The 22,420-nt window shown below is 35.4% G+C and overlaps 1 protein-coding gene across 2 annotated transcripts in view; it reads left to right on the top strand.

Moving 5' to 3' along the window:
- The window catches only part of LOC126976075 (pleckstrin homology-like domain family B member 1), a 111,645-nt gene that overhangs the window by 54,527 nt on the left and 34,698 nt on the right, over window positions 1-22,420 (top strand). The window contains exons 3-12 of one of the 2 annotated variants that reach the window (XM_050824244.1): window positions 3,972-4,054; window positions 5,153-5,326; window positions 10,003-10,146; window positions 11,263-12,125; window positions 15,996-16,101; window positions 17,583-17,703; window positions 17,807-18,716; window positions 20,045-20,244; window positions 20,559-20,687; window positions 21,052-22,265. In XM_050824244.1, coding sequence (XP_050680201.1) covers window positions 3,972-4,054; window positions 5,153-5,326; window positions 10,003-10,146; window positions 11,263-12,125; window positions 15,996-16,101; window positions 17,583-17,703; window positions 17,807-18,716; window positions 20,045-20,244; window positions 20,559-20,687; window positions 21,052-22,265 — 3,944 coding nt within the window. Of the gene's footprint in view, window positions 1-3,971; window positions 4,055-5,152; window positions 5,327-10,002; window positions 10,147-11,262; window positions 12,126-13,473; window positions 14,068-15,995; window positions 16,102-17,582; window positions 17,704-17,806; window positions 18,717-20,044; window positions 20,245-20,558; window positions 20,688-21,051; window positions 22,266-22,420 lie in introns of those variants that run through there. The other variant, XM_050824245.1, reaches the window with a different exon arrangement.

The raw sequence follows: 22,420 nt of genomic DNA on the forward strand, positions 1-22,420 counted from the left end.
CTAAAATCACCATTATTATTAATCATGTACATTTCGTAATGGTTCACAAATTAAGTATGGTTTCTTCAGTATAATCGGTCGTACATTTAATTCCTACTTACCTTAGCACAACAACACAACCAGATTCTTCTGGCCTGAGAGTAACTGAGCTATTTTTGTCCGTCAGGTTTCGCTGTGCTATATGGTTTAATTCTGCGAATAATGTTGAGGAATAAGTTGGATAGGACTCTATATTTATATCCATGCTTATAATAACGCTTGCTTTATGATAACATGCTTCCCCTAGCTTCACCAATTCGCATTAACCGTTTCATATAAATCTCTTCATCATGAGCTGTCTACTTTTCAGTATCCCCCATAAACCCAGTTGCCAGGTTTGGTAAACAAACATATCCTATCGCAATTCGCAGATCACACCACAAACTCAAATATACTCGGACTCCGTGGAATTTGTTCCATGCAATCAAACTTTGGAATGAAATTGTGCGGTGCTCCCTCGACAATACGACATGGCAGAAGGCTGGCAACGCTTCTGTGACTTCTCACGTGGTGATATTAGTGGGCATAGCCAGCTCACTTACGATAAGTGTAATTTGTTAATACCCGGAGGAATAAATAAATTAAACTTTATCACGTAGGAACTTATTGGAGATATACTAGGATAGCTACTAGGAAAGCAACTAAAATTTGAGCATGACAGGACAAAGTAATGTGATATGGGAGGTCTTAGGCTATTTCGATTTAGAAACATTTTTCCACGAAAACTTCAAAGTGAGACGAAATAAATCAGCATCGCTCAAACCATTCTGCAGCGCGGCCGGATCATTATACACCTCCATTATTAATAAAGTACCGAATGAATTACCAATGTATGGATAAATATATTTTATCCTATTATATTTCACTGCATCTGTTAAAAGAGCTAAAAATAATTCGAAATGAGTAGACCTTCGCATGGAATTAGCATTTATTGCGTACGAGTAAAGATGAATTTTGTGTAGCGCTAGATTATGACAAGACAGATAATTTTATCCATATGTTTGAAATAAAAATATTGTGTTCATTGAAGGAGTGATGAATTGTGGGAGCGATAATGTGCACTAATTATTACGGTTACTTAATTTTTTTATGACAATAAGGGACGGGACGAGTGGGACGTTCAGCTGATGGTTGTTGATACGCCCTACCCATTAACATGCAGTGCTGCTCCGGATTCTTGAAAACCCCACAAATTCTGAGCGGCACGACAATTGCGCTCGTCACCTTGAAACATAAGATGTAAAGACCTGTAATCTAGCCGGCATCCCGTGCAAAGGAGCCTCGCGCTGCTAAATGCCCTTAGTCGCCTCTCACGACAGCCTTGGGCCTGGGACTTCGCTATTCTTTTTATACCCCCGGGAAGAGCAGTGCGGTCTTGTGACTTTATTTTTACATTATGTCTATATTTATTGGGATGGCTTGCATTTAAAGAACTCATGTCCAAATCAGGCTAATAGATTATCTTTTCTGGACCTTTAAGCTTAGAGCGTACTGCCACTTAAAAGGCCATCAATGCATCTTGATTTCTGTTTTTTTTTTATGTAAGAGGAGGAGAAACAAGCTTACGGGTGAGCCGACGTTAAATGCTCACCGCCGTTTTTCACTTCATCTTTCATCTTCACATTCTCCTGCAACACCAGAGGAATCGCGAGAAGCGGATGTTCAATAGGCGGTTAGTTTTCGCAATACATCAGATGCAACGCATACGTTTGTTCCTCTAATATAAAAGAATAGGAATATGGCAAGAGACTCGCGTGATGGTATATGGTGAGACAACCGCCCGTGGACATCCCAACACCGTGGTTCAAGAGATGCGATGCCGGCCACGGGGGATGGAGGGTCGATAGCATTCAACTCAGGATTGTTTGGACTGCCAACCGGCCGCACGAGAGAGAGGGAGAGAGGGATAGACTCCGGACACACAACAACAATAAGTTAGCGTCTCTGTTGAGAGTACGGTCTGAGATTGAAGATCCTTGTAATTTGTATTTCCGTAACCCCTCGGAAGAACAGTTGTGTGTGTATGTTTGTATTGTATTATAAAATACAAGTGGCCTTTACAAGTGCCCTTGTTAAGTTAGCCGTATACAATATTAAAATATCTGTGACTTACATGTAATTACTAATCATAATCCACTTGTTGCCTAAAAGAAACATACGCAAAGCCAATTAACTTGATGAAACCGATACGACCTTTGTAACGTCCATTTTCTAGTTCAACAGGTACCTACTTACTTGTTACGTCTGAAGTAATAAAATGACATTTATTGCGTCGAATACACTTTATATTTTGGATCTTAAATGTATAGTTGTCTAATTGCTAGGCTGCTTTAAATTAGCATGAAAAAGCATACTTAAAATTCAATAAATCCTTAACACTATTAATTTTCTGTCAATTAACTATTTCAACAAGAGTCCATTTTGTGTGGTAATTTATTATAGTATTTGATACCATTACATGAAGTAAAAACTATCACTACCGGGTTTAAATAAATGAAGTCGGTTGACAATCTTTCGGTACATTATAATACTCGTATCACTAGTGAAATTCGTAATATCACGGCTTTGACAATGTTGCGCTCCTCTGAGCCCCACGGGGTAAGTGTCTCGAGTCTCGACACTAAGAATTATACCTTTATCGGCATTATTTGTATACATAACGATCGGAGAGGCGTATATTTGTCAATAAAGATAAATAACGGATGAATTTAATAATAGAAAAATAAATATTATACGAGTATTTGCCTCATAAAAATTTGTGTTACACCTCTACCATCAACTCTTTCCGTAAAGATTTAAATCATTCAATAAATAATAAGCTAACTTGCTTATATTATGTATACGTCTAGACAGACCGTGACAGCTGTGAAAATGTCGAATAAAGTTGAGGTTGACAGTAAACCTCTATTTTGAGCAACGCACGCACACTAACACAAAGTGACATACAAATCGCGAGCTTAAGACGTAGCTTGTCACGCACACTAAAGTAAGAAACTTGATGTATAAAATCTTGGCGTATAAATTATCTAAGAGATAACATTTCTACTAACCATATACCATTCGTATTTGAGCTACCATTCGAGTCGCCATATTATATTAAATACAATTGCGTTCAAGCGAAAATAATCCTTGTGTGACAGTTACTCTCACAACTCGTCATGGAATTCGAACGCCCGATTATCAAAATTGTTTCCTCCACGGTTATTGTAGTCCGTACACCGCCGCGGCTGATCGTTATAATTTTGAATGCAAGCTACCTAAATACATAGCTACCGACGTACATAAACCGTAATAAAGATTGTTGTTTCCTGCGCCGGCGCACGCCTGCCCATAAACTGTTTCTAGCATTTACTTTGTATTGCTGACTTATTTTCGCATCAGATCTGCATTGGTTATGAGTTTGTACTTGTACTGTCATCATGTCTATGATGGCCGTGTTAACGCATTGCAAAAGGGACTAAAAAGGAAAGGGAGTTACTACGCGGTTATATTATCACTGGACCTGACGTCGATGACGTCACATCGTCGCTTTGTTAAGGTCTGCAAAACAAAATAGATAAATCGTTGTTTATTTATTATTACTACTACTTACTACCTATTGATAGGTTTGAAGTCGGTGCCAAACCAAATGTAATAGCAGGTACCTACACTCGCCACGCGTAACTTTGAGCGCTTCATTCACAATGTGTTATCATTAAGAAAGTTGTTTACATTAAAAAGGCATGAGGGATTTATTTTCTCTAAATTTATTCCTTAACAATACTTTTTGATATCACATTTAAGACTACTACCGCTTCGGCTTCCAGCACCGAAGAAGCGGCGCAAGAAACTCTCCACTTTAAAAGCTGACAAGAATATAATGCCCAAAATTAGTCTATTACTACATTCGCGGGGAGCCTTGTATTAATGTTAGTATTACTTATTTGTTTCAGAGTGGCGACCAACACGCCGCACTTGGTCAGTCTGGGTACGGGCCGACTCAGCACGGCCGTTACCTTGCATCCCATCAAACAAGGTGAGGGTAAATTTGTTCATCATAACAACTGTCAACTAGCGGTATAATCGGGTTAGCCACCTGGGGTAAGAATCTCACGCAGTAGAATTTTTTCCGTGTGGTAATTCGTATACGACAATAAACGTTCTACTGAAAAGTTCGAATGGTTCGTCTATCTCGTATTCTCGAGCACCCATAGACCAGTAGTACTTTACTAGTGGGAGGCTCCTTTGCACATTCTGAGATTCAATACACAAATTAAATTTGTAACAAAACTGTAAAGGAGATCCTGTTGAAGGAGCCCCAACCCGAGAGTTGACAAACATACAAGATGTACAAATCATGCGGCATCTGTACGGTTGGCCGACGTCGACGTAAAGTAATCCTAGAGGAGTCCATAAAGGAGTATGACCAGCATTGTACGAAGCTTGGGCCACTTACAAATATTTTTGTGTCTCTATAAATGATAGCATAAAATAAATTGATAATTCTATTTTCATCTACAAAAATACTGTTCTGTTTGAAATTCTAGTTTAAGAGAAAAACTATTTTAAAGAATGTTAGGTTAGGTTGGTAGGAACTAAGAAGGTAGCGCTGGTTTTCATGCGCTGGTCATCATTTCATTTTCACTTTACTGCCTTGTGGACTTAACCAACCTTGATTTAAAGAATAGCTTAAAAGCCACGTAATGCCTTTAAATAGCTAACTAATAATAATATATTTAATTTGCATAATAAGTCATTCTCGATTATTTCATTAATCTATACTAATAAAATATGTAGAGTAGGTTTTCGGTTATACTGCGAAAACTACTGAACCGATCGGATTAATACTTGTACCATAAGATGCGGCGTGTATCGGAAAAGGTGTATATATATATATATATATATATATATATATTCAGTATATGTTTCGTGCTATCACTGCTTTGTTTTTCAGCTTTCACTGTTAGGTTTTGACTTTTATTTTTAATAGTTCTGTAGTTTCTGTTGTTCTGTGAAACTATTATAGTACTGCCAGAAAAATTAATGCTTTTTTTTACCACAACACCTTTACATCAATCTTGAATACTGAAAAATGATAATGTAACCGTGTACTAATATCTACTTTAATTCACAGGTCGAGTGACAATAGGTTCGGATCCAACATGCGACATTTACGTAGTGGGGACCGGTGTTGCCAGCGTGCATTGCCGCGTTGAGAACTCCCACGGCGTAGTCACACTGTACCCGGTCAGCGGCACCACGCTGCTCGATGGGTTGACAGTCGATAAAGCTACGCGGCTGTCGCAAGGTGAGACGAACCTCTTAAACATTTTGATGAAGGTTAAAAAGCTATCATTACAATATCCATGAAGTGTTGTTCTCCTAAAGAGCGTCCATTAATTATGTGGTACGTTGTTGGGGGGGGGGGGGGGGGGGATTCAACAGAACAGGATGCATGTGAAGGTTTCAGTAAGTTTTTTGAAAGTGTATTTCAAAGTCCCGCGACAAGATACAATCTCCCATTCTTACCAGAATCTGATGATATTTGTAATGGTATAAATGTAACTAAAGAAGAAGTTTACAAGATACTAAATAAATTAGACGTAAGTAAAGGCCCAGGGAGTGATGGATTGCCAAATATATTTTTACCAGTGTTCAAAAACTCTGACTGAACCTCTGACCCATATTTTCAATTTATCTCTTAATACATTGGAATATTCCCGGCTATTTGGAAGGAGGCCCTTATTGTACCTATCCATAAAAACGGCCCCAGAAATAAAATTGAACAGTATCGTCCTATTTCAATACTGAATTCATTTGGAAAGCTATTTGAAAAATTAGTATTTAATAAAATTAGTCCAATTATTATGAAACAAATTCCCTCAGCACAACATGGATTTATACCAAAACGCTCGACAGTAACAAACTTGGCTCTTTTTTCCGATTTCATTTTAAACAGTATGGATGATGGATACCAAGTAGATGTAATTTATACAGATTTCCAAAAAGCATTTGACCGCGTGGATCATATAATACTACTTCACAAACTGCATGCTCTAGGAATTCGGGGAGATCTCTGTAGATGGATAAAATCGTACATTACCAAACGAAGGCAAGCAGTAGTTACAGGTAGTTTCAAGAGTAGTTATACAGAAATTCTGTCGGGTGTACCACAAGGATCTATTCTAGGGCCTCTCTTGTGTAACACTTACCTATTCGATATTGATTTGTAGATAAAAAATTCAAAATATTTACTATTTGCCGATGACAAAAAAATTTTCATAAAAATTGGTTGCCTTAATGACTGCGTTCGATTACAGGAAGACTTAAATAACTTGTCAGAGTATTATAAACCAAATAGAATATCGATAAATGCAGATAAATGCTTGCACGTATCTTTTACACGTAAAAAACAAATACATAAATATGAGTACAAAATAGATAATCACTTAATAAAATCAGCTACAACTGTAAGAGATTTGGGAATATACTTAGATTATAAAATGACATTAACTCATCATATGGACATAAATTAAAGATAAGGCCCTCAAGCAATTGGGCTTTCTTAAACGTACCTGTAAAACTTTTTATAATATCAAATGCATAAAATTTTTATATTTCGCACTTGTTAGAAGTCTACTAGAATATACATCCAATATCTGGTCTCCACACTATACAACTTACATACAAAAAATTGAAACCGTACACTGGAACTCCGCCGAAACCAACAAGATGTAATGTTTCTACATTCTTTATTGTCAATCAATACAAACTGTTCTGAATTAATAAGTGACCTATCGTTTAATGTACCACAATATAGAACACGTCATACGAAACTCCTGGTTGCACCACGTACTAAAACGAACTATAGTAAAAACTCGATTATTTGCAGGATTCAAAATAATTACAATAATAACTATGATATTCTAGATATCTTCATGTTAGAAAGGGATAAATTGAAGCATGAAATTATCAAATTACACAAGTCTAAAGCAGTGCCTTACTCATTTGTTTAAAATATATACATATTGTTATCTACTAACACATGCATACACACGCTTTCACACCCACACACAAACATACACACAGTTATTAAGAAACACAAGAGGCAGTTATGCTGTAATATATCTTGTTGTAAAACTATTGTAAAATAATATTGTCAATATGAGTAATCTATAATGGCCTTAAGAATTATGTTATATATTATTGTTTATTAACGTTTACTGTAACGCTATTGATTACCAATAAATAAATAAATTACGACCTTTACTCTTTACTTTTGACATCGAGTGCAAAAAACTAATCGGCTCTACCAAACGCTACAAACTTAAATATATAACTAGCCATTCTTTCACATTGGAAACTTCAAGGAGATTTCTTCCATATACAATCGAACTTTGGAATGTACTCGCTTGCTTTTTCCTGGTCGACATGGGTCATGTTTTTGGTGGGCTTTGCCGTAATCGTCACGCTTAGCAGGAGGGTTGGCGATCGTAGTTTATGGTGGTGCTATCTCGAAAGGATGCTGCTGCCCATCCTCCGTTGTTTTTATCCCTAAGTCGCCTCTTACGACACCCACGGCAGGAGTGTGTTCTCCTGTGATTCCTCTGGTGTTGGAAGAAAGTATCATCATTTCACCCGGAAGACGTCCACTGCTGGACAAAAGCCTCTCCCAAAGATTGCCATTACGATCAGTCCTGTGCTGCCTTCATCCAAGGTATTGCGGCAATCTTGACCAGATCGTCTGTACATCTTGGGGGCCTACCAATACGTTCTTCGTCCGGAACGTGGTCGCCATTCGAGGACTTTACTGCCCTAACGGCCATCTGTCTGTCGAGCTCTGTGCCCTGTGCACTGGCACTTCAGTTTCACAACCATCTGGGCTATGTCATGGAAGAAATTATGGGCGGCTTTAATCACTTACCATCAGTTGACCCGTATGCTCGCTTGTCCTCCTAAACCCATATAGACGAAGGGAATTTCTTGTGATTCATGCATGCTAGGTAAGAGTAATAGTAAACGCGCTGGTGGCGAAAGGGATGCAAGGTGCTAAGGAACGGTGTTTTTCATAATTGACCTGAACGATACTATTTGGTGTTATCTTGATGATATTCTTGTGTCAGGTTAATGTAACGCCGTGAGAACTTCGTAGCTGCAAGTAACACCGCCGTTACAAATGTGAACTATGAACTGACGCTTGTGACCGCTAAATGTGTTGCCATATTATGCAGCCAATTACATTATTTACCGTTGTTTGAGCTCAATAAATGTATGGGATAATGTATAATATATTCTGAATGTACAATCACGCCTTGCTCCCAGTAAGTTCTCTAGATTGCCAGCCAACGCAAAGGAAATCCTGCTGAGTTTCTTCCTCTTAGTGCTGTAGTATTTATTTTATAAGTTTGTGTTTCATAATATGTGTAAAAGCTACCAGTCACCACATCTTCGGTGGGACGTCCATATAATGTATAGTTTGGTTGAACGTGGAAGAAACTTCCTTGCAAACCGCACTGTGGAGGACCGCCATACAGAAGGTGAAGGTGATATTTAAATTCGTGAAGGAAGGACGAATATTTTATTTAGATTATTGTGTACATGAACCCTTGATAAACACTTATATTACAATAAACATTTATAAACTCGTTCACGTGAAATAATCCTAACAAACTGTCGTCGTTGTAATTCAACTATCTGATACTCAAAACATGTTGATCGTTAACTCATCCTGACTCTCTAACTCCACACAAGTGTGTGGTGCTAGTTAAACATGTCTGTTTTATTGTTCTCCAGTTTATTATTAGGTTCAAATTAACAACAGTGAGCAATTTTATTAGGCGTTCATTTGGGTACCATGAATGCATAAAATGACAAAACGAGCCATGCGGTAGGCGCATATGATGTACATAACTTGTGACATGTTACTACTCTTTTGTCAAAATTTGTTATATACTCTATATTTACCCATCTCTGCTTATAACAAAATCATGAAAATTTAATTAGCTTGGCATATGTTTAAATATTGGAGAAAAACAAATTTTAACCGGTGTTATCAACATAAAATTAGTATACTGGCGTAATACACAAACACTCTTCTCACTATCGCGAGATTAAATTTGAAATGTTCATGTGTGCTAGTTTTACAGATGTGTTAGTGAGTTACTGAATTGTGTAGTATTTGGCTTTTGGTGAATCCCTATGATAAATATTGATAAACGGCGCGGGCGTCATCTTCACGTATACAATATTTTATTATCTAACACATATTTATTTAAATTAATATAATCTTTAGAAACTAGAGTACTTACTGCGTATTTAAAATGATTTAGTGAATAAATTCTTTAGTTTAATATGTTCTACGAAAATAAACACCTCGAAAGTAGTATTGAAGAACCAGTATTTACCTGTGATATGCTTCTTTATTCGGATTGTTGCTGTAAACAAAAGCACAATCTAATTCAGAACACGACACCATTATATATTTTAATTAATATGGGTTAAAACACAGAATAATTACGATAAAAACACTAAAATTAAAACACGGTTTCACAGGAGTCTAATTGACACAATTTTTTTTAAAAATGGTTTCTAGGTCCATCTCTCTCACACTTATGTTTTTCCATTACGCTAGTATGTAGTTTATGGTTATTAATTGGGTAATTTTAGTATCAATTTAATAAAAGCTATATTGACAGCGACAGATATCAACAATAAAAAATGAAAAAGATCCAAATTTAAATATTAATTCCTATTATTATAAACTCGCTTAGTTTTAAGAATGTATAATTTTGTCCGACGCTTAATAGTAACAATAATTAATAATATAGTTTAGAGGTTTATTTATATGTGATAAATAACCCTCATTTTATACAAAACTCTGTGTAACTACAGATAGGTGCACAGCTCAAATCTCACGCAAAATGGGCGGCAGATAAGTTCTAATGGTCATATTGATTTACCTTATGCATAAGTATAATATTTCAGGGAGCATGTTAACGATAGGCCGTTCAAATTACCTGAGGTTCAACCATCCTGAGGAAGCTAAGCTGATGAAGTCCGTACTTCCATCAGGTCATGTGTCCATGGCTCCAATACAGTTCACTCCCAATGAGAACTGCTTACCACCAGGTAAGAAGATAAGGTTTTATATGTTCAGTAGTGGTGATAGTTGCTTGATGATAAGAATCCTTTATTCTAACCTATTTAAATGAATGGTTGTATATGCAAGTAAGAAGTTTTAATTCTTTGACATTGTTCAGTCCCCAAACTCTTCTTGTGGTAATTAAAATACAAAGCTTACTCGAATGCAGATTTATCAACAACGATAAAACCTAAAACATGCCCTACAATAACTTGGAAAAATATTTTTTGTTCAAGATGAGGAAAATACATTTACGTATTAAGGCTCTCAAATAGGGCCCATATATCGGGCTCGGATGTCCACCAACCACCCCCTACCACTTAAACCTCTGGTAACTCGAGACTTTTTTCAGCGAAGCCAGGCGGGAAGACCAAATTTGTAGCTCACAGTACTCTAAAGTTTTGGTTAACATAGTTAGCTGTTGTTGTGCATTGACAGTACAGATTAAACGGATAAGAGATTCGTTAAATATCCGGTGCCTATCCAGTATCCAGAAGGTTACCGAATTTAAAACAAATGTGGCGTATGTACTCACTTAAACTGTTATAAAAGTTATCATTTTTATGATTGACACTTTGCTCATTGACAGCTCCATTGAACTCCAGTGTTGAGGCGCCAAATTGATGAGTATCTGTGATCAGCACAAGCCAAGCTACACTAGCTAGCTCGATAGCTCGTTGGTACACTCGTTGGTTTAAGAGCACCAGAAGCATATTATGGTCGAATCTTTAATCGCCCATAAATTATGGCCCAAATTTTTCATATATTCCCAAAAGTGGTGAACTTTGGGGAACTTAAAAGTAAAAAAATTGTTAACATAACATTTGTAAGGAATAGTTTTTTGGCCTTTCTGAAATTATTTTTTTAGTTTTCTTGCGAACTGGAACAACATTTATGTAACTAAAGATCCAAACTTGCATATTAAAGCACTGTAAATATTTTCCCTGACAGATATTTATAGCGACTCCAAATTGTGATATCTTTCTGACATTAGTCCCTTCCCTCTAGTAAAATATCAATTACTGATAGTGAGTTAAACATACGCTTGTACTTATAATTTAATAAGTGAATGTGAACTAATACTATTTTATGAATATTTTCAGGATATGTTACCCATCACTCAGACACTAACCAATGTTACCAGAAAACAAACATTAATAAAATATACAAAGAAAATTCCCTATCACAATTAGACAAAGAACTAGATATAACACTTAAAGAAATGTCTCGAAAGAAACCACCAGTTCCAAGGAAGCCTTATAGAGATTTGGACACTTCAGATTCAAATTCAGACCAGGAAACAAGACCTAAGCTTGGTAATATCATGGCTAAAGTATCAAAATTTGAATACTACGCTAAGCAACAGAAAGTTGGCAGAAGTCAATTTTACACCAGCAATGAAAATGAAATCTCCCCAAAAGTGTTCAGTTCAAACTCTCTTACAGTCAATACACCAGCCAAAGATGTGTTGTTAGGTGGACGGAACATTCCAAATTACATGCAAAATATTAAACATGAACAGAAAATGATCGTTCTCAATGAAAATAATAGCTTAGATCCTAAAAATTGTTCCTATTCTAACGTAGCTATTCGAAACAAGACGAAAATAGATGACATAGTTAGAAATTTCGATGATACCAAGCTAAAAAAGGTAAATAATGATCAGCAGAGTAGACCAGATAATCATATTTACGGAAAGATTAACGTTGATAAAAAACCGGAGCTCAATTTAAATAAAAACAGTTCAGATTCGTATATCTCGGAGTTAAATAATACTAATTCTGATTCATATAGATCTAACTCTGAAATGCAAGAAGAGGAATGTTCAAGAAATGAATATGCGAATGTTTGTGATAAAAAGAACGTTCTACCGTCCCCGTCGTATGACAGAAACCCTCAGTATTCACCTGTTTATAGCAACTATGGTTATGATAGAAGCTTGGATGCGGAGAATAGAAGAAAACAGGTATGTGTATTCTTTTTTAGTATTCAGATATGCTATACTTATATTTTCTTACCGTCTTGATTTAAGTTTGACTGTAGATTCTTTATTTATTCAGCCCTAAAAACTTACTCTGTCTCATTCAGACTCGCCATATTATTCGCTGAAACATTTTTGACGATATGACCCTTCCGTTGTAGCGATCAGCCCGATTGTAGTAGTAGATCTAGTTATTCAAAATTATTTAAATTTTTTGAGGTTTTTTAAGTGTTAATTCCTCTTAGAGTTACGTATTAGTCTTACTCCGCTCGCTTTACATCTCCCCCCGTAGAGTTCGATAGGGACGACTACATAAACCAGATCTATTCCTCTGTTTTCTCCTCCAATACAAAGTCGATTTAAGTAATTAATGTAAATTGAAAATACGAGTAGCTCTTACCACATTTCTTTAACTTAAAAACTTTATTTATTATCACGACGAGATAGGGCATTTTTTTTTATTTTCATGAGTTTGTACATGCAACTATGAGACAGGGGCGTGCCTATAGAAGAGCTAGAAAAAAGACAATGGCTCTGGAGGGAATCCACGAATAAAATGCAGACCGGATACGATATCATAACTGAGTCTGGAGTATGAGTTTCATTAGTTTTATTTTCATATATCTGAAACTATCCATATTATATTTATATCCTGAATTTATAAATTATACTTTAAATCAAGATCTAGTTCCAAGGATTAAAATTCGTACAAAGTCTTCTTAAATATGTAAACTGCGACAATAATTGAGGAAACAATACGTTATCTGATAATAAATTATAATGTGATAACAATACGCCACTATTTCATTGCTGTTCTTAATATAATTAAACATTCACGTGTCTTTTTAGCATATTTTAAAGGATTGTAATATTCGATAATAGTAGAAAACGAAATTTTGTTCGGATGAATAGATGTGCAACATTAAGTGTGTTTACGTTGAGATGTGCAATTTGTTTGTTAAATTTAAGTAGTCGCAGAAAGTTTGACGAAATAAAAAAATCAAAATGAGTGCACTCTCGTGTAGGTGTGATATTATTTAAAAGTGCGAGTAAATAAAAGTTGTGTAGTCTTTTTATTTAAATTTGTTAATGGCAGCGTTATAAAAAAATTACAATGTACTTGACATCAACTAAAAATACTTGATTAGTAGATATTTTATATCTCATCTATTGCTAATAAGATAACTTACTTACAAATATGTGATTATGAATTATAGTCCAAATTGAGTGTTTAACTATTTGTGGAAAACCTGAAGGTAATTCGGTTATTATAAATTATGCATATTGTATTAATATTTTTTCAACGTTTAATTTTTAATCAATTTTTAATACTTAGACAAAATTGAAGTAAACACTCAATGAGGACAAAATAATGACCATTAAAATCAAAATTCAACCGAGTGCAAAAATGTCTAAAAACAATTCAAAACAACTAAAACGGAAGAACATTACAAAAATTTTCGTAAACAAACTAGCAAAGAACACTGAAGCATTAAAAAAACTAAAGTTATCAATCGATCGTCAAAAGCATAACGAATACAACGAGAGAATAATCGAATTGGCATCGGCATTGAACGATAAACTTGAAGTGGTTCACAAGCTGCGAAATGATATCAAAATATACAAAACGGTTAATACAATCTTAACGAATCACTATATAAAAGAAACCCGAAACCACGAGAACACTATTGACACTAAAATAATAAATCTAAAGAAACAAATAAAAGAATCTTACGATGAACTAAAAGTCGAGATAAAGAAAATGGCGGATAGTGTTGATAATCGAAACATTACAGCACCAATTCAAAATAGTAACGTAATTATGGTTGGAAAAGATTTCAAAAATAATCAGTTTAATGAGTTGCATGCTAAAAATGAGATTTACAATGGCATCATTCGGAAGATTGACAAGTTATTCTGCAATGTGGTAAGTTCTGTTCTGTTTGTCATAGTAGGAAAGTAGTATTGTTTTGGATTCAAATTGACGCTTCAAAATGAGATGAAGTGGAACATGAAGCTTGGTTTATGTATACGAGGGCGGCACTGAAAATTTCGGGAATCAAGGAAGTGACACAACTTTACTATTTAAAAATGTATTTATTGCTTTTCGAAGTATTCTCTGCGAAATTTGAAACATTTTTCCATACAATGGAACCAATAATTGAAGCAACCATTCCATTCGGAAGTTGGGGTCTCCAAAATGGCCGTTTTGTAGGCGTCCACAGCTTCTTCAGGTGATGAAAACTCTGACCACTCAATTTATTCTTTATTTTAGGGAAAGTATAGAAATCATTAGGGCTTCAACAAGGCAATACAAGTTTCAACTCGCGTTTCTTTCTGCAGATCAGTCAAATCATCACCAATGTTTCATATTTTTTATTTTATTGGATTAACGCAAATTAGTTAATATTGTTTGTAGGGTAACGTTAGAGCATACCGCTAATTCCTGGGTAGTTTTAGTCGGATCGGCTTCAACCATATCTTAAAATTCATTGTTATTCACCTGTGTATTCCACGTGGTTCGTTCTTCAAATCAAAGTTTCCATCACGAAAGTACTTAAGCCAAATTCGCACGGTGGGTTCATTAGCAGTCCCCTCTCCAAACGCAACATTGATATTGCGAGCTGTTTCAGCCGCGTTAGTTCCGCGCCGGAACTCGTATTCAAAATTCACTCGAATTTTCGAAGTATCCATCTTTCTTGTGTAAGCTGAATAAAAAAACAACTGAAAGTCGATAATCGAATGTTGCACATTTTTTAAGAGAAGAATTTCATAGGTACATGTGAAAAAAGTTTCACTCAAATATCTCGAACCATGAAGGTTCTATGTCAATTCAAAGTACCTATTACAATTACCTGTAATAACAGGGCTTACAAAAGTAATGAAGCTGCCTCGAAAACGTTCTAATGGATTAGCTTATACAAAAAGTCTTTGCCGATAATATTTAGTTAAAAATAATTATCGATGAAATGCAAGTGCAATTTTGATCAGTAGCTACGTTAAGTTTAGTACAGTTACGCCCTACGTATAGTTTGGACAGTGACACACAATGCGTATGTATAGTTTTAAAGATTCTGCAGCCGGAGTTACCACCAACGGTGATCCTATTACTTATACTTCACTTTATGCCCGAAGATTCAAAATTAATACTCAGCCCAGTTTTAACCGATCATACTGAAAAAAAATGTACTAAACTAGTTTGCCAATCATGTAATTTTATAAAATGGCGCATTTATTAAGGATTTCAAAAGATACTTCTTATGAGACAACCTGTATATTATAGTGTTGTATCCTGTACGATAGTTTAACTCACACTTAGCTGGTCAATACAGAAACTACAACCGTACGATGAATAACGAGAAATGTTGCAGGTGAATACGTCACTTAATATATTGAATAATAATATTTTAATATAATATTGACGAACTCATACAAAAATTATCTTGCCCCAAACTAGGCATAGCCTGTACTATAGGTACAAGACAACGACATATTTAATACAATATTAATATCATTACTACGTATAGATCGTATCGACTATGACAGCTGTGAAAATTCATTTATAGTTAGCAATGCACGCACACTAACACAAAGTGTCATACAAATCGCCTGTGTAGGGCGTAGCTTGTTACGCACGCTAAAGTAATAAATCTGGCCTGTTTTTATAAGATGTCTAACAGCAAGAGACTATCTTGACGTATCCAAGATAAATAATTATAAACATCTATGACTTGGAAACAAACATTTATATTCATCATACATATAAATGTTTGCACTTACCGGTATCCAAACCCGGGACCTCTAAGCTAAGTAGAGAGGGTCACTGACCACTGATATATATTTTGTGGGTTGCAGGCGTACCAGGAACGGATAAACGAAGAGGAACAGAAAGAAGCTGAGACTGCTAGGTTAGAGGAAATACTCAACATGTGTGCTGAGTACGAGAGACAAATCACAGCAGGTAAATGGTTTTAATGGGATATTCTCGAAGCTTGTAAACTTCTATGTCCTCTTCCAGTATCACCAATTTCACGATGAGATTGAGGGCGTACTGTAGAGACCAAGAATAAAGTAGAAGGTAGCTTGTATGAAAATGATACATAGAAGTAACTACAGAATGAGAGCTAGCTACAGAATTTCAATGGCATTATTACATTTGAAAAATGATCTTTAAAAATAAGTGTAAAAAATGCTTCTGTACTGTACTGATGATAAAGTTTTTTCAAAACTAAAAAAACGAACCAAATGAATATTAAAATTATCTCTGCCTTATAAGCGTGATAATGTTATTATAAGAATAGTTACATACACATACTATATTCTCGTTTAATATTTCCATTTGTTTTTAGAAAAATTGTCGCGTAAATTTATTTTTGTGTCAACACACGATTAATGATAAGATGGCGATAACATAATTATTATTACTCTTGCCTACTTTGATAAAGCGACAAATACTGTATCGTTCAATTAGTAAAGACATCGAGTAATATTGGTATCATTACAATGAATGGCAGAATGAATAACTTAAAGTATTTTTTGATCAACAATTTGTAGATTGTTTTCTTAGTTTTACGACAATTTGAATTCATGCAATCGGGATTGCATAATGTTAGTGTATAAAACTGCACTATGAGCAGGGTATGTATTTATATGTATTTTTAGTTTTGAAAAGTACTTCCAAATGAATCTCTTCTCTCCAAGACAATCTGTGCCTGCTATAAGGGTATGTATTAAATCAGACCACTATGAAAAAATATTTATACCGAAAGATGTTTCAAAACAAGTTTATATTCAATATTAAGTTCACCTATATTTGTGTTCAGGATAATAGAACTATATGAATAGGTTATAAGAAGAAATCGTCTTATAATTAGAAGAACATTAAATGCTGTTTTGACGTGATAACGTCAACGAACGAACATTGGCATTTTCCGCCTGAGCCGAGCGTGCGAAGAACAAGCGATAGAGAGGCATGATCGACTTGTGACGCACCTTGTTCTGTGATAATAAAAAAAAAAGTAGCATTGGTGGGCGAGTGCAGTGATAATAGATTGTTACAATTTTGACTTAAAAATTATAAGTAGGTATGACTCGTATTATGACGTAATATGATGACGTTATCTCGTAAAATTATAGTCCGTAATTCGACATGAATTTTGGTTTTAACAAAACTAAACAGGTAGAATACGCAGTCGTAATTGACTCCCGTCAGATCGCGACAGAAAATCGACATTTGCTATGCTAAATATTTACGTAATAAATGTAACTTTTGGTGGTGCGGCTCTCATAGCTGACAACATTCGAGCGGGAGCTCAACTTTATCAAACCCCCGCTCAAAATAAAGTTGCACATTCAATAGGATATCCTCAGGCAGAGTTTGTATTTAAATAGATTAATTTCTTATGCTATAATTTTACTTATTTTATTATTATTTTGTTTCAGGTATACCTATAACTCCTACGGAGAAACGGGCTCACAACAAGATTATCACAAACGGCTCCTTACCGCGAAGTGTTGCCTTGAACAATCCCAACTTTGTACAAACGAGCGATGGATATTACATGTGAGTGTACTTAAATTATTGAGATTTAACTCGAAAGTGAAGTACACAGTGTCTTTCACATTAATTTAATATTATTTAAACTATTACACTTTTTGTATTCCAGGTTTGATACTAGTCATAATAATATAATGAGCCAATCATTACCGGTCCAACGGAATTTATCAAATTACGAGAACTTTGAATCGCCCCAACCGCCTCCTAGAGTTGATTCCGTAACACCCGAAGTCACGATTGCCGATAACAATTACGAAAACGTCGGACGTATGGACGAAATCGGAATCCCGATATACGATGATCCGCGCAACGATCTATCTAGTCCTATAGTTGTGAGGAAGCTTCAAAATCATTCAATGACATCACCGGGAAGTCCCTACGAAAATATAAAGTTTAAAAACAATCTTGCTTTTAAACCAAAATCACCGAACATTCAAAGTCCTAGAACACGAATCAAAACAACTCTTTCGCATAAAAATACTACGCCGCAATATTTCATATTCCCTACACCACCGCCTAAAGAAGAAAATCCAATGGAAACTAAAATAGAAATTAATAATCAAACTGAAAATAAAGCTGAAAATGAAAACTGTTTTGGTATTGAAAAGAGACTTAGCCTTGAAGAAGAAATACCCATGATTGACGATTCTGATTTTACTAACGATATAGAATTTAGGTATTCGAAAATATTATCCAAAGAACAACTCGAACCGAAACTTACGAAGAATCAGAGTTTCGAAGATGTCAAAAATGAATTAATGGCAGATATTCCAGAACTAGAAAAGTTCGACGAAAATTTGAAAAGTAACAGAGAGAATGTAATTAAGAATATAAGTGAGGGCATAAAGAAAATAGATGAAGCTGATTCTATTGATAGCATTTTAGAAGACAGTGTCGAAGAATTAAAGTCGAAATTGGAAACGCTTAAAGAGGAAAGGAAAAGATATATGACAGAGATCCATGAGATAAAGTGTAAAATGACAGAAATAAGATCGCAAGAGGATGATATATTGAGAGAGGTAAGTGTATTTTTTATATTACAGAATAAATTTTATTTCTTTCGTTAGTAGTTAAAGTCTAACGTAAATAATTAAATCATGTTTGAATTGTTAAAAATGCACTATCTTTTATATTATTTTCCAAACTATAGAATGGCCATCAATGTCACTTATCATCAGATGATATTAAAGTCTACCTTAAATACTTCATCGCTTCGATATATTATATCGATAGTCAATGCGGCACCTCTAAAGAGTCTGATGCACCACCCAGATCTCGATCGAACCAAAAGCTTTCTCTTAGTCCACGAACGCCAAGCATAGTGGCTGTCAAACTCCTCCGTCTTCTGTATAAACTGACGCAGCGCATGTATGTGGTCTATGGTGCTCAAGCCTTTTCGGAACACGGCTTGTTCGGGAGGCTGGAAGTAGTGTAACCTGCGGACGAGACGATTCTTGATAACCCTAGAAAACAGCTTAAATACATGATTTGGAAGTGATAAGGGCCTAAAGTTGGTAAAGGTGGCCTCCACCTCTTCGTCTGAGTGTGTTCAATTCGGAGCGTAAACCTAAATGACCTTCAGCGAATACCGTTCAGTAATTCTGAAGTTTATAAGTAAAGTCGACACTAGTCGACACGCTCTCCACCTCAGTTACGTTGCTGACGAGAGACTTGTGCACGAGGAACCCGACACCACCCTTGGGCAGTTGGTCGCCCTCCCGGAATTAGGGCGATCGCAGTTGATGGTGGTGCTCTCGGAAGGATGCTGCTATCCCATCCTCCGTATCCGTTAGTCGCCTCTTACGACACCCACCGGAGGAAATGGGGTGGTGATATTCTGGTGCGATACCACACGCAACTCAGAATCAGATTACGCAAAATATTTAGCTTAGTTTAATATTTTGATAACCTAGGGGTGGGTTGCACCAACTAACTATAGCAATAACAAACATGTTAAAGTACCTACTCGTTTAGCAAAAATGTGTTGCACCATTTGACAATTTTTAAATGACATCATAACTTTAACTGTAACTCTCTGTTATCTTCGCTGGATAAAGCTATTGTTAATATTAAATAACTAAATCGACCTGCCAAAAGTTTCTAATAGATATTCGATATTGACTTGATATTTTATTTTTTAACTTAAACTTGAACTATGCCAAAGAATATGATGGTACAACACGTTCCGCAGTCTATGTTACAGCTAGCGGTACTGTTAACGCTAAATTTGAATTAAACCTTAACTATAACAGCATATATCATTCAAGCCAGCTTTAGAGATGTAGTGAATAAAATGTATGTACAAATGGTTCATTATAGGTCTATTTTCTAATTTGTTTTTTCACAGCTTGAAATGGAGAAGGCTTTGATTAAAGGTGAATACGATTCCGAAATAGCAATACTGAACTTGGAACAGAAAAAGAAAGCTGATCTCTTGGAGAGCGCAAGAAAGGCAGAGGAAGACATAAAACAAATGAAAAAGAGACAAGAGACGAGGTTTAACGAGATGAAGGACAGAGTTGAGATTGCTACAACTAAAGTCGAAAGGTTGGTCTAACCGCTGATAAGCGGTAACCGCTTACATTTTTAAGTATTCACCGCCCCCATATTGTACAGACAACACCAGAGGAATCACAGGAGTGTTGCCGGTCTTTTAGAAAGGTATACTTACGCGCTTTTTTTGAAGATACCCATGTCGTATCGTCCAGGAATCACAGCACAAGGAAACTTATTCCACAGCTTGGATTACGTGGAATAAAGCTCCGTATTTCATCACTGGCATCACATACTGGGTTAAAAACGTTCGTCTTCAGACAATGTGGTGGTATAAAATTTATATAGTCTTAAAATTATCCCCACAGATTGAAGAAAGACTGCAAAGAGAAATCAGCGACTGTTGAAGAGTTACAGAACGCTCAGGACATTTTGGAAAACGAAACGAAGATATTTGAAGATTTAGAATTTCAACATCTGGAGGAGGAATCTGAAATGTGAGCTCATTTTTTAATTTTAAGTATAACAATGAATAGTTATAGTTAAAATTATAATAATTATATTAATAATGTTGTGTGTTAGAAACACGGTCTCTGAACGGTCACCAGTAACATTTTAACACAATATACATGCTAAGTACCTAAGCTTTCACATGTTTCTTATCAGCAATCGCATTTTATTGGTTTTTATTAGCAATCATTTACAGTAACAAAGCAAATAACATTATCATCAGATATATTATATCTGCATCGTGAATAAAGCCCCACAATCACTACATTCATTAAATAAATCAATCAATGAATTATATTTTTATATAAATATCTTATGAATTCTTTATAATTGTCTACACTTCCTTTACAGATTATCAAATAGGGAAGATTTACAAAATGAAATAATGCTTCTGAGCAAAAAGATTGATGCACAAAAGAGTAGAATTCTAACATTAAAATCCGAAGCCAATGAGAATTTAACCTCTGCTTTAGAAGAAACAAAAATATTACAAGCTGAATATGTTAGACTGCTAAATCAAGTTGAAGAAATAACCAGTAAAGTTCAGAGTATAGAGAAAGATATTAAACCCATTGTATCCAAATTGAACTATATCGAACGAACACAATCACCTGATAGTGCGTTTTATACAGATCAGACTAGAGCAAAGTCTGGTGAATTTGGCTATTCACCAAGTTCAGACAGCGATGACAATGACGTCAGCAAAATATCAAATTTCGAAGATCACACCAAACAATTGAATGATAAATTTAATTCTATCGATCAAATGTCACAATCTATGATTGTTGATATCGAACGACGTGTCGTTTCGGACCTGAATGATCCGATCGATGTCGATAATAGATATAGCGAAAGCCCTTCTAAGTCTTCCACTTCGTCAAAAGAGAAGAAAGGATTTTGGGAGCGCAATTTTGATTCTCTTAAACGAAAGAGTAAAGATAAGAAAAAAAACGAAAAAGTCGACATTATGTCGCAAAGTCTCAACGAGAATCTATTTTATAACGAAAATATCGAAGTAGACACGTCGTTCGATAAATTTAATAGCTTGCGAAGCTCAAAAAAGAAAACAAATGGGCCTGTAAAGAGTAGTTCATCATCTAAAATTCCGACGTTCTCCGCATTAGGGAAAATAATGAAAAAAGATTCACTAAAACGAAAGGAAAGCACCAAAGATGATACGCAGAACGTTAAAAGCCGTTACGTTAAAAAGAACACAGTAATGACGGATAATAAATACGTTAAATCAAAGTCTTTATCTCCTGACAAAAAACCAACTATACAAGAAGAGGCTGAAGAGTATTCAAAGACAGAATCTTCAGAAAGCCTGAAAGATAAAGTTCTACATAGAAAGAGTTGTGGTGACGAACCTAGTTTAAGGAATGATTTAAGAAAGATAACAGATTCTGGTAGACTTCCTTCACAGGATGACATCGATCGAATATCAAGAGTGACTATGGATGCTCCAATTTTTTCTAGTGACACCGATATGAATTCATTAGGAAAGAAGACGTTGGATAGTCTAATGGAGATTGAGAGGAAGAGAATGGAAATGTTGGAGGAACAAGGTAAGTTAAATTTTAGTCTATTTGAGGTTTGGACAGTGATTTAATCATTTTGTTATGAAAAGATGAATTAAAAAATTATAACCAACCCTTCGTACTAAATTTAACCTTAAATTTCAGTAGTATTTACTGAATTTACTACCTTTTGGACGTCATTT

Source organism: Leptidea sinapis, chromosome 39, assembly GCF_905404315.1.
Source record: "Leptidea sinapis chromosome 39, ilLepSina1.1, whole genome shotgun sequence".
In the NCBI taxonomy this organism is placed as follows: Eukaryota; Metazoa; Arthropoda; class Insecta; order Lepidoptera; family Pieridae; genus Leptidea; species Leptidea sinapis.